The 12,066-nt window shown below is 46.2% G+C and overlaps 1 protein-coding gene across 1 annotated transcript in view; it reads right to left on the bottom strand.

Annotated features, from left to right (window-relative positions):
- The window catches only part of STOM (stomatin), a 38,933-nt gene extending 27,507 nt beyond the window's left edge, over positions 1-11,426 (bottom strand). Inside the window, exon 1 of the mRNA XM_054997799.1 lies at positions 11,281-11,426. Coding sequence (XP_054853774.1) covers positions 11,281-11,338 — 58 coding nt within the window. The 5' untranslated portion in view covers positions 11,339-11,426. The remainder of the gene's footprint in view (positions 1-11,280) is intronic.
- Between the last annotated feature and the right edge of the window lie 640 nt (positions 11,427-12,066).

Genomic DNA, 12,066 nt, shown 5'->3' with positions numbered 1-12,066 from the left:
GGAAGATTTCCCGTCACCCGGCTTTCTTAAGGTCACACATCCTGTCTTTCTGCAATAGTCTGAACAGGCCATTTCTCAGTTTTATGCAACGACCGCAATTTGAAGGCAGTTGGAATAGAAAGAGTGGCTTCACCCTTTCCCCGCAGTCGTCCCCCACCCACGCTTCCCCTTCCCCTTCAAACTGCTTTCATCTCGATTAGAGAGAACTTCCCTCTTCAAAGTGTAGATCTAGCAGCTGCACCTTACAAAGTTAAAACCCATCTGCAAGCAGAAGCACGGCTACAGCTTCAGTCAAGGACACCAACCTTTTTTCATAAGAATCCCTAGGTGGAAATCGGCAGTTTTAAGCAGTCTTGAAGTTAAGGAAGTGAATCCTTGCCAGGTGTGGTAGCCAAAGTGGCAAGAGATGTTCCATGTCCATCAGATTTCAGCTGCTGATAAACTTATCATCCAGCAAGCCCTTGCGGTGGCAAGTGACTGACATCCACATGCGGAGAAAACCTTTTCTCCCTCTCCTATGCTACTGCGTAAGCAGAGAGACCCAATAAAATTGACAGGCCTGAGATTCAGAACAAACAAAAGTAGGCACTCTTTCATTCAGGGCGCAATGAACTTGTGGAACTCACTGCCACAAGACACAGTGAGGGCTGCTCGCTTCAAAAGGGGGTTGGACACGTTCATGGAAGATGGGTTCATCAATGGCTATTAGCCATGATGGCTGAACGGAAACTGGGAGCTCAGAGGCAAGACATCACTGAATATCAGTTACTGGAAGGACAACAAAACGAGGCCGCTTTGGCCCCTCTGCTGGGCATCTAGCTGGCTGTCGTGGAGATGTTGGACTGGATGGATCCAGCAGGGTTGCACTCCAGTTGTGATCTGATTTAATTTGCTGCTGCAATCTACTAACACAATACTCTTTTCTCTTCGGGGTTCTTTTTAAAAAGAAGGATCAAGGAAAGAGGCGGCAGAAAAGAAATAGATGGGAAACTTCGGGCTTTAAAAAGCTGTTCTCCATGCTGCAAGTTTCAGGCTAACAGGTTGTCTAATAGTCTCACAGTAGCAGCTGGGGGTAAAATAAAGAGAGTATGCACAATTCGTGGGATTTCTTTTACTTGAAGATTGCAAATGGTCTATCGCATTGTCATTCTGCCCTTCCTTGAAGGAGCTCAAGGCAGCATCCATAGTTTCTTGCTCGCTTTTATCTTCACAACAACCCTGCAAGGTAGGTTAAGCAGGAAAAAGATGACTGGATCAAGGTCCAGCAAGCCTAAATAAATCAAGCAAGCCTAAATAAATCAAGCATGTGTTTGTGTGTGGGGTAGTGGTGGTGGTATTTAAAGTCAGTTCTTCCTAATCTTAGTACGCTTTACCTACATGGTCTCTCAGAGGGCCCTACTATATGATTCCAACAGAGACACACTTTTTGTTTTCATGGAGATCAGACAGTTGAAGTTTTATTTAGTTGAAATCCAATGACTACTTACTTGGAAACAGGCCCCATTATATTCAGAGGGTGATAAGCTTAGGCATATATATAAAGCACCTAGAAGGAAATCCATAACTGATGGACTAAGGTAGGCACTAGGTGGAAAGAATTTGTGCTAGCCTAATTCTCTTTGAATCTCCGAGGTGTAGTTAAGTGACGGATGTCCTGGGCCACAAGTTTGGAACTCACAGGGATTCAAAACTTGGCTTTTAACACATTTGTGTGGCGCGTTCATGCATCCAAAGCATTCACATGTTCTTGCAATATTAACCATCACCCTGCAAGGTAGGAGAGTCTTATTATCTCCATATTGCCAATAGAGAGAGAGAGTGAAAGAAAGTGACTTACCTAGGTGGTTTCCCTGTTGCTGGTGCCCTTGCTGATAAAGCACAGCAGCAACATACCTTCCACATGGCAGATTTCACTGCAGTTTCTCTGCCCTAATCCCCTGACAGTGGCCACCCGGGCTTTTGCATCTTTTAAAATCAGCCCTAGAATATTGTTATATCAATATAGCATTATACCCATATGTGAACCAGGTTCTCTGAATTCCCAGCTTTCATTTTTTTAAAAAAAAGTCTCTAGCCCCTTTCATTGCAGAGATATAAGGGAAAGTCATATCTCCATAACAGAACAGGCTTAGAGTTAAACTACACGAGAACACTCAAGTGAAGGGAGACGCATGTTAGCTGGGAAGCATAGTTTGAATTTCAACTCTCTCTACAGAGCTGGCAAAGATCATTCCTCGGAGGGCTTGTTAATTTCCTCTTTGCCTCTGGGAAGGCTCTGTCAATTATTAACAAACCCTCTGAGAAGCAATCTTTGCCGGCTCTGGAGAGAAAGGTGAAATTCAAACTACACTTCTCTGCTAACATTGCGTCACTTGAGCGTCCTCGCGTAATTTGTCTTATGTAGTTTAGCTCTTAGAGACAAAGAGCCAAATTACACATTACAGCAGCCACAGGTCAAGCCCACGGCCACTGATGATGTTTTAAAGAATTTAGCTGTTTAAAAATTGCTGTGAGTGCCTGATCTTGATCAGGTCTGTAACATGACAAGTACCATGTGACTAAAGATCCAGAGGAGTTAGCCGTGTTAGTCTGTAGTAGCAAAATCAAAAAGAGTCCAGTAGCACCTTTAAGACTAACCAATTTTATTGTAGCATAAGCTTTCGAGAATCAAGTTTTCTTCGTCAGATGCATGTTTGTATCATGCATCTGACGAAGAGAACTTGATTCTCGAAAGCTTATGCTACAATAAAATTGGTTAGTCTTAAAGGTGCTACTGGACTCTTTTTGATTTTACCATGTGACTGCGTATGTAACCCCGCCACACTTTTCCAGAGTAGAAATAGTCATTTGAGGGAGGTCTATTTTGGTTCTTGGGAAAAAAGAGGAGAAAGGACAAGATAGCATGGTGCTGCCATGCCATGGGCTTGCCCCACACCAATGTCTCAACTGTTAAATTCTTCTCTAAAATGGTGCTGGCGGCCATGGGTTGGACCTGAGGCTTCCATAATGTGCAGTTTGGCCCTTACTATTTTAAAATATATGAAAGCTGGGAATTCAGAGAACCTCGTGCACATATTGGTATACTACTCTATAAAAGGCAAGCCGTGTTGGTGACGACTCACCTTTTATCCTGTCACGTGCACAGTGAGGGGCCTGCGCCAGGCCTCTGAGGGGCTGCGGAGGTGGCCAAGACAGCATGGCCCTCCCAAGGCCCCTCAGCTACAGCCCGTTGTATTGTTTCACACAACGGGCTCTGGTGCTAGTATTGATATAACAATATTTTAGGGCTGATTTGTTAAAAAATATTTTTAAAAAACAGGCAGGGATAGGACATGGCTGCTGTGAAGACAGGGTTAGGGGAAATGGTTCTCATGTGGGTGGGACTATCTGAATTCTACCATCCACAAAGCAACCATTCAGATTTATTGAGATCTTTTCCAAAACTTTGGAGCAAAACAGTTTGAGAAAGATGGTAGAAAAACCAGAGAAATGCGAGGAGGTGTACAAATGTACTGTGATGCTGTGGAGAAGCAGGAACCACCAACCTCTTGCTTTCCAACAGGATTGATCTCGGGGCTGATAACCCATATGGAAATGGCCCTCGTGAGCTCGAGACAAAGGGAAGCTTTGAACTAGGAACTCTATTTGTAACTTAGCCTTCTAACCACTACGTCACACCTACTCTTGGGCTTCATTGTCATTTCACCATCTTCTAAGACTAGGCCCATTCTATGTTTAATTTTCGCTGGAGGCACTTCTCTTTAATCCTGCCCCATCCCAAATTACTACTCATCTTGAATCTGCAAGATTCCCCTGTGGCTTGCAGGGTCAATACATTTTACAATAAAAAGCGATTCGCATATCTGTAGCACACTTCCAAAAGGAAGCATTAACCGAGAGGCCAAGCAAGGGAAACACTTTCAAACCAAATCATTGGAGTATGAGCTCACTCCCAGAAATGTACACACAGGACTCTGAAGGGGAATTTCAAAAGCCTGCCCCTTGTACTTTGGCATTCGTTTTCCGGAAAGAGGAAAAGATCAACAGGAAATGATACCGCAATGCTCACAAAGGTTCTTGCTCAACAGAACAGATGATTACAAGTCACATCACACCTAGATTATACATCCTGATCCAGATTCTTTTGTCCTGGTAATGGCAAAGGGATGACTGGAGAAGAGATAATATCTACTAAAGGGAGAATTCAAGTACCGTCCATGCAGGCCCCATAGCACAGCATTCCCAAAGTGACCAAGGCAAATCCGGTAGCCTAGAGGAAATGGCCACAGGCCGTTTTCACACATCTCAGCATAGCGCTAAACTCACGGAAGAAGGGCGTCTTCATGGCGTGATTTCTGATGTCATCGTGCCACGGAATGAATCCTCTGACGTCATCGTGCCACGGAATGAATCCTCGATTCATTCCTTGAGTTTAGCACTATGCCGAGATGTGTGAAAACGAGCTGTTACTCAACAGGGCAAGAGCGCTGAGTTGCCAACACACAGTTGGCATTTTCTTTTGCCAGAGCATGTTTGTTAGAGATCCTTTGCGTTACTCTAAGGAGACAGAGAGAAAGAAAGAGTGGGAAAGGTGATTGCCACTCTGTCTTGCTGCTGTTTGCGTTGGTGCAATGGAAAGTGATGTTACAGAAGCGATTGTCATCCAATTAAAATTACCCTGGGAGAAAGAAAGCTGTTGCTTGGCAAAGAAGTGATTTCTTTAATTGTTTTGCTGGCTGGAGAGAGCTGAGACATCTGTAGAATATTAACTGCCCAGGGCTCAAAATCCAAGTGAAACAGCCAAAATCAGAAGGGCAAAGTTTTATACATAGTTTGCAACCAGATCAGGGATACTCCAGTTGGACAGGTAGCAAAAGAATAATGCTCCCAGCCTAACCCAGTTAGTGTTGTACAGTGTTTACAAAGTCAATCTGAGAGACCCAGGTCTGGAAGCTCACTGGACAACCCTGGGCCAGTCACTCTCTCTGTATAACCTACCTCACAGGGTTGTTGTGAGGATAAAATGGAGGGAAGAATGTTGTATGCTGTTTTGGGTCCCCATTGGGGAGAAAGGCAGTGTTAGCAGTCCTACACCTTCTCCGTATTGCAAGGGCCGCTTACGAATATGGAATATCATGAGCTCCTTCCTCATGTGCCCCAAACACAAAAACACGGCCTGTTTAGGTAGAACAAAAGCCAATCCCATCTGGAGTCGGAGAATTACCAGAAGGTAAATCAGGCTGACTAGCTGTCCCCACATGAAAACGTGGCATCACAAAAACGGAATCATAACTGCCTGCCTCTCTTTTGGAAATGGTGACGTGGAAATTGCACGAAAGAGCTCCCAGAGTTCGGTGATTGGGGTGCCATTTTTAAGTCATGGGGAAACAGCCCTGGTATACTTTGGTGGAGATCCTGCATTTACCCCCTCTCACTGCATCTCCTTGTAAGCTAGTTCTCCCAACTTGCAAAGAGACCCCCCCTATTTGGGTAACAGGCAGGATGTAAATGAAATAAATAAACAACCAAATAAATAAATAAATTTGCATCCTTGGTTCTGATACAAGCCCTGCTCATTTCAAAAGGACTCGTGACTTCACTAGTATTGGCCACACTAATCAGTCAAACTGGGGGAAGCCAATCCCTGCCCACCCAAACCATGACATTATACAAGCCTGCTAGAATAGGTTGTCAACAGAAAATTAGAGATGGGCACGAATCAAAATACGAACCAAAGTTCATCACAAACCAGGCTGGTTCATGGTTCGCAAACCAGTGGTTCGTCAGAGCCCATTTCTGACAAACTGCCACGAACTTTAGGGTGGTTCGTTTGATTCGTCACTGTAGACAGCCTGGTGTCAATCAATCAGTTACCTAGGCAACAGGGGTCGGGCTTTCTGCAGACCTTCTGCTGACCCAGAAGTGACCTTCTACTGACCCGGAAGGGTCAGTTCATGAACCAGGGCAGGTTCATGAAAGTTCATGGTTCGTGAAATGTGATGAACCACGAACCGCATGGTTCGTTTTTTTTCTGGTTCGTGCCCATCTCTACAGAAAATGCCGGTAGAGTCTGGCAACCACTATTTCCAACTAGGGTTGCCAACCTCCAAGTGGTGGCTGCAGATCTCTTGGAGTTACAACTGATATCTAGGCAACAGAAGTCAGTTCCCCAGGAGAAAATGGCAGCTTTGGATGGTGGACTTGATGGCATTATACCTTGCTGAGGTCCCTCCCCTCCCCAAATCCCTATCTCCCCAGGCTCCACCCTCCCAAATTTCCAAGAATTTCCCTATCCAGAATTTCCCCACTATTTTCAACTGCACTGAATGCATATAGGACAGAGATCGAGGCAGCTTAGGGCCAAGCTAGAAGTGACGAATGACACTTGAACAGCAAGTGAACAGACTCACGTGTATTCCTCCCTGTTCACTTGCGCTCCACTTGCACTCCACTCAATCACATGGAGTGCAAGTGGAGCGCAAGTGAACAGGGAGGAATACATGTGAGCCTGTTTACTTGCTGTTCAAGTGTCATTCGTCACTTGTAGCTCGGCCCTTAGACTCTTTTAGCTCTGCAAAAAGGGGGGGGAATACAGTAATGTTATATGCATTTCAGAGATGTGTGGCAGGAAGAGCTATTTAAATTCAGTGGAACAGCTGGTGCAGAAGCTCCTGAACATAATTTAAGTATCTTGATTTCAATTAGGAGGGCCTGTTTAATATAATCTGCAAAAGTCAAGTGGTACCATTTTTTTCCTGGGATTGTAGCACTTCAGAAAGCAGACAGGGAGTGGCATAATTGTATACTTGGGGAGGGGGAGAGAAACTTCCCTGCTTATAGAAAACTAACATATCAAGGAGAATGTTTCAATTAGCTTTCACACTAGTATGCTGTTTATTTTTTTAAAAAAAACATATATTTATTTATTATTTATTTATCTTATTTGACTTATATCCCGCCCTCCTCACGAATGGGCTCAGGGCTGCTCACATCATCATATTAGTCGCTTTTCTATCTTGCAGAACTCAAGGCGGCTTACAATGTAAATAGAATATTATATAAAAATACATAAAACACAACTGATTGAAAGCCATCCTGAATAAAACAGTCTTCAGCTGCCACCTAAAGTTCAAGACTTAGAGGATTAGGCACTCCTCCCTGGGGAAATAGCCAGTAGGTGAAACAATGCAAAACCAAATTATTCAAAAAGGCTTTTTTTCTCAGCAAGGAAGGTGGTATTGTAGGAAAGGTGTCCCAGCTGTCTCGCCAATGAGTTAGGAACCATAGATTTCACCATTATATTGCCTTACATATTATCTGTCGCTTTAAATATGTACTTCTATATACTACCTGTGCTTCATGTTGTTTAATGTCAGTCCTAGAATTGATTATGTTCTGTTTCAGCAATTCTTCAACCCCATATTGGATCCTTGCTAATGGTATGTCTTTGTAAACTTGTATTTATTTACCCTATGACATTGTTTATGGAAATGATCTTGACGCTGTATGGAAATGCCTGCCCTTGTCCTTGCCACTGATTGTACTAGTCTCACACTATGTAATCCGCCTTGAGTCTCAGTGAGAAAGGCAAAATATAAATGACATGAATAAATAACAATTGTGGGGCTGCGACCAAAAAGGCCCTCTCTCATATATCCAGATTCTTTGGGACAATCAAGAGGGCCTCTAGGGAGTTTTTGCTCTTATTGGAAAACATTCAAATGTACAACTATCCTCCTCTGAAAGCAGCACAATCCAGAAAGACGATTACCACTTCATTTCTGCAGAACTTATAAACTGGCAATGTAACAGTGTCTATTATGGTCCTGGAGCAACTGTACGGCCAAAGAACGTGGCTTAATTCATGACACCACTTAAATACATTGTCAAGGCTACCCAGTGAAGGCCGACTGGAATCAGAAGGGATGTTGGGGGCGGGGTTGGATTTTTTCCAGTTTACTTCTGTCCCTTCTCTGCACTCCCTTTTCCTCACTCACCAGTGCCAGCAGACTCGAAGCTGGCTGATATCAAAAGCCCTGGAATTACAGCTTGGCACTGTGCCGAGAAATGCGCATGACCCCAATTGATAAATATGCAACACAAGACAAGACTTGCAATAATCCAGGTGGAGGGGATGGACAGGGCAGGAGAGAGACTTTCAGCCTTTCTCTTCTCCCTTGTCGTGACCACACACACACAAGCACCTCTCCAAATTCTTCTACCCACAGGTCTGATCCACCAGAGATGCAACAGATGTGTTGGAGCTAATTCACAACCCCCTTTCCCTGGTCTACCAAATGGCAGGCCAAATGGGCTTACAGACCACAGTGGGCCCCTGCTTCCTACTTAAGGAGACTGGCACACAGGGGTGCTGCCAGCATTATTTGAGTGTTCAACCCTGTACCTGAAGGGAAAAACTAGGCACAAGGACTCCAGGGCTTAACTTAGAGCTGTGAGCTTAAGGCAGCATCGCTGCTTCGCCAAAAAAAAAATAATGCCTAGAGGAGGTAAAGGTGCAAGCACCAAGTCATTACTGACCCATGGGGGACATCACGGCGTTTTCTTGGCAGACTTTTGTTACAGGGTGGTTTGCCATTGCCTTCCCCAGTCATCTACACTTTACCCCCAGGAAACTGGGTACTCATTTTACCGACCTCAGAAGGATGGAAGGCTGAGTCAACCTTGAGCCGGCTACCTGAACCCGGCTTCCACCAGGATCGAACTCAGGTCGCGAGCAGAGCTTGGGCTGCAGTATTGCCACTTACCACCCTGGCCACAGGGCTCTTTAGAGGAGAATACACCAGATTTGGGGAGATCATTGTCCACTGTGCAGAGCAAAGCCAATCCCAGACCCCTCACCAACCGGGGGAAAATGCAGGCCACCCTCCCATTCCTACATGCCCAATTGCTTCCCAGCCGTGGAGCCACTCGGCAAGAGTCCTCAGCAGTCACTACTGCTCATGTGCTAGAAACAGGGAAAAATCTAGGAAGGTCTAGGAAGTGTAGGCTGGATGTGGTGCCACCCTGTTTCCTCACTGACCTGCACAAGATTTTCCAGGTCTGTCCCTTGTGAATGCTGGTTCATTATTTGTATATGAGGAATCTTGCAGGCATGCAACTGACACAAGAGGTTCAGGCGACATGGGTTTGTTTGGGGCAACACTGATTACCTGTTTCCCTGTTGCATTTGATGGAATTAGCCACTTCACACCCTTTAGTCATCATTTGTTAGTTCGTGTGCTGGAGGCTGCAGGCCTCACCTGCACGCACCCAACAGCCAGAATCTTTATTTAGTTAGAAATTTATCCCCCACTTTTCTCTCCAGTGGGGACCCAAAGGAGCTAACGCCATTCTCTCCGCTTGCATTTTATCCTCACAACCACCACCCTGTGAGGTAGGCTAGGTTGAAACAGAGAGTGACTGGCCCAAGGTCACCCATTGAGCTTATATAGCAGTGTGAGGATTCAAGCCCAAGTCTCCCAAGTTTGAATTCAACACTCTAACCACTAATCCACACTAGTTCTCTGGCACTGCCTCAGGGAACAGAGAGCTGAAGGCTGCTCCAAAAGAGCCCACATAATATTTTTCCCTCTGCAAACTATATAGCTCTGTAGACTGTACAAGCAGGGAATGGGTGGGGGGGATACATTTTTGCATGTTTGTGTGCATGTGCGTGCTCAAATAAATTATCTTTCTGTGCACAAGAAGTATTCAATCTATCCATCTGTCTGGTTTAAATTCTGCCATGTTTAATTGGTTGATAACAGTCTCAACAGGCATTTTACAGTGAAACTCTAACCAAACTTACTCCAGTCTAAGGCCTTTGATTTCAATGGGCTTAGACTGGAGTGACTCTGTTTAGATTTCACTGTTAATCTAGCAAGCAGCCACCAGCCAAACATTTTGTTATTACCAGCTACAAGAGTAAACAAACAAGTCCCCAGAGCTGCTTCTTACTTGGGATTCACCACCAGAATTCCTCAAGGAGGGTTACTTTTTGCTGATGCATTTTGCTTAAATATGCAGGGGTGATTACTTCTGCTTCTGTAAAGTTTCACACGCCCCATGTTCAATACAAAGTTTAAGTTACAGGAAAAGGGATGGGTGAGGGAGCGTGGGAAATAGCTAAGAAGTTTGGAATGCTGGAATCTCAGAGGAATATAGCTGTGGAAGCGAAATGGCAGTTCAATCATGATTTGGATATTTTTTATTTGGGAGTTCCTAGCCCTTAAAATCACCTCCCAAACAAAACAATAAAAAACCCATCCATAGTGGGCATTTGAGAATACAGCAAATTGCCACTGGAACCTAAAAAAAAAATCAGATGTAGGTGAAACAAGAACTGGCTGAAACCCATAGATTCCAATTTCTGCTTTCTTGTCTTGCTACAGGCCTACTTCGATCCAGAGAAATGAAACTCCTGTCCTGAAGACACCCCAGAAACCAGCATGTCCTGAGCCCTCCCGACCTGAACCCCTTTCTGCGTACAGAAAACCATCACCAAATTTCACGTGGATGAGTACAGCAAATCCTCACCTGGTGATTGTAGTGACAGTGTGGAGACCCTCTACATGTGCTCAGAGACACTCTGGTTTCCTCTGTATCTTTCCTAACGCCAGCAGTAAATTCATATTAAGCCTTGTCCAGTGGGTCATCCCTTTCAAGCCATCTCAAAAACCAAAGACCACCGGGCCAGAAACGACAAACGCAACGAGCACCTGCCAAACAGTGAGCGCTCATACACACTCTGCATATACTCAGAAGCACTCTGACTTGATAACTAAACTCCAAGGAATACAGTTTTGCTTTGCGCGGTTCGGGGGCGGGGGGGGGGGGTTGATACAGCTCTGCAAATGGGAGCGCCCGTTCCAAGACAACAACAATAACAACTATAACAACAACAACAACAACAGCGCTTATAGAGCACTCTTCTGGGCAGATTAGTGCCCACTCCGAGCGCTGAACGAAGTCCGTGTTATTATTCTCCCCACAATACGGCTGGGGAAATGGGCCGAGCGGAGCGGCTGAACCAAGGCCACCTGCTGAGCTCGTCTCAGCAGTCGGACAGTGGTGGCATTCGAACCAGCAGAGTGCCGATTCACCGCCCGCCAATTTTGCCTCAGAGAAAAGCGAGCCATTCCCTTCTGGTGGCTAGGACTCAGGCCCGAGCGGCACTCTGCACAAGCTCAGCGGCACCGCGAACCGCAGAGAAACAGACCAGGCGCCCCTGCCGATCCCCCCCACCCCCGCTCCATAGCTGCCCGGCCCGCGGCCTCTCACCCCCGATCTTGAGCTCCCGCCGCCCGCGGTTGGCGTTGCCCTTCTCGGCATCCTCCATGATGCCCACGGACTTGCCCAGCCTGGCTGCTGCTGCGGTTCCTCCGGCGGCGCCACCCAGAGAGCGGAGCCAACTGCGCCCGCCGGGCCGCCCGCAGCCGAACTTGACTCGGGGGGAGGCGGGGGCTGCTCTGCCTCGCCTCTGCCCGGCCCCTCGCCGAAGCACCGCCCCGCCTGCCTCTGCACGCCCGAGACGCACAAGGCTTGACTTAGGGAGCCTGTGCCGCTCCAGCCCCGGCCTCCCGTCCGGCACAGTTATTTGCACCGGGGGGATGGGGGTCACCACTGGCGCTGGCGTGTGCAGTTTTTAAATAAGAAATCCAACAGGTGAAGAGCCACGCTTATTTGCACGGGAGGGGTAAAATTCGCCCATTGGCATTGCTGCCTGATGTGCATTTTTGAAAATAAGGTTGCGCCCGGGGAAATTTTTCCTTCTGCTTGGAGCAGCTCAGCAAGCAAAAATTCAACAGGGAAAGCGCGGGTTTTTTTAAAAAAAATTCTGCCTAGACAATTGCTGTCGCCTGTTCTGTTCCTTGCTTGCTTTTAGTGTGAGGTGGGTGGCTGTGTTGGTCTGCAATGGAAGAGCAAGATTCGAGTCCGTTTGCACCTTAGGGACCATGAGTTTTCAAGAGTCACCGCTTCCTTTAGTGGCTGTCCTGCAAGCAGAAGGTTAACTGTCGCTGCACCACTGTGCCCTAACAAAACAATACATTTTTTTCTTTTTCCACC

Source organism: Eublepharis macularius, chromosome 14, assembly GCF_028583425.1.
Source record: "Eublepharis macularius isolate TG4126 chromosome 14, MPM_Emac_v1.0, whole genome shotgun sequence".
NCBI classification, from domain to species: Eukaryota; Metazoa; Chordata; class Lepidosauria; order Squamata; family Eublepharidae; genus Eublepharis; species Eublepharis macularius.
This window is presented reverse-complemented; position numbering and strand designations above follow the sequence as displayed.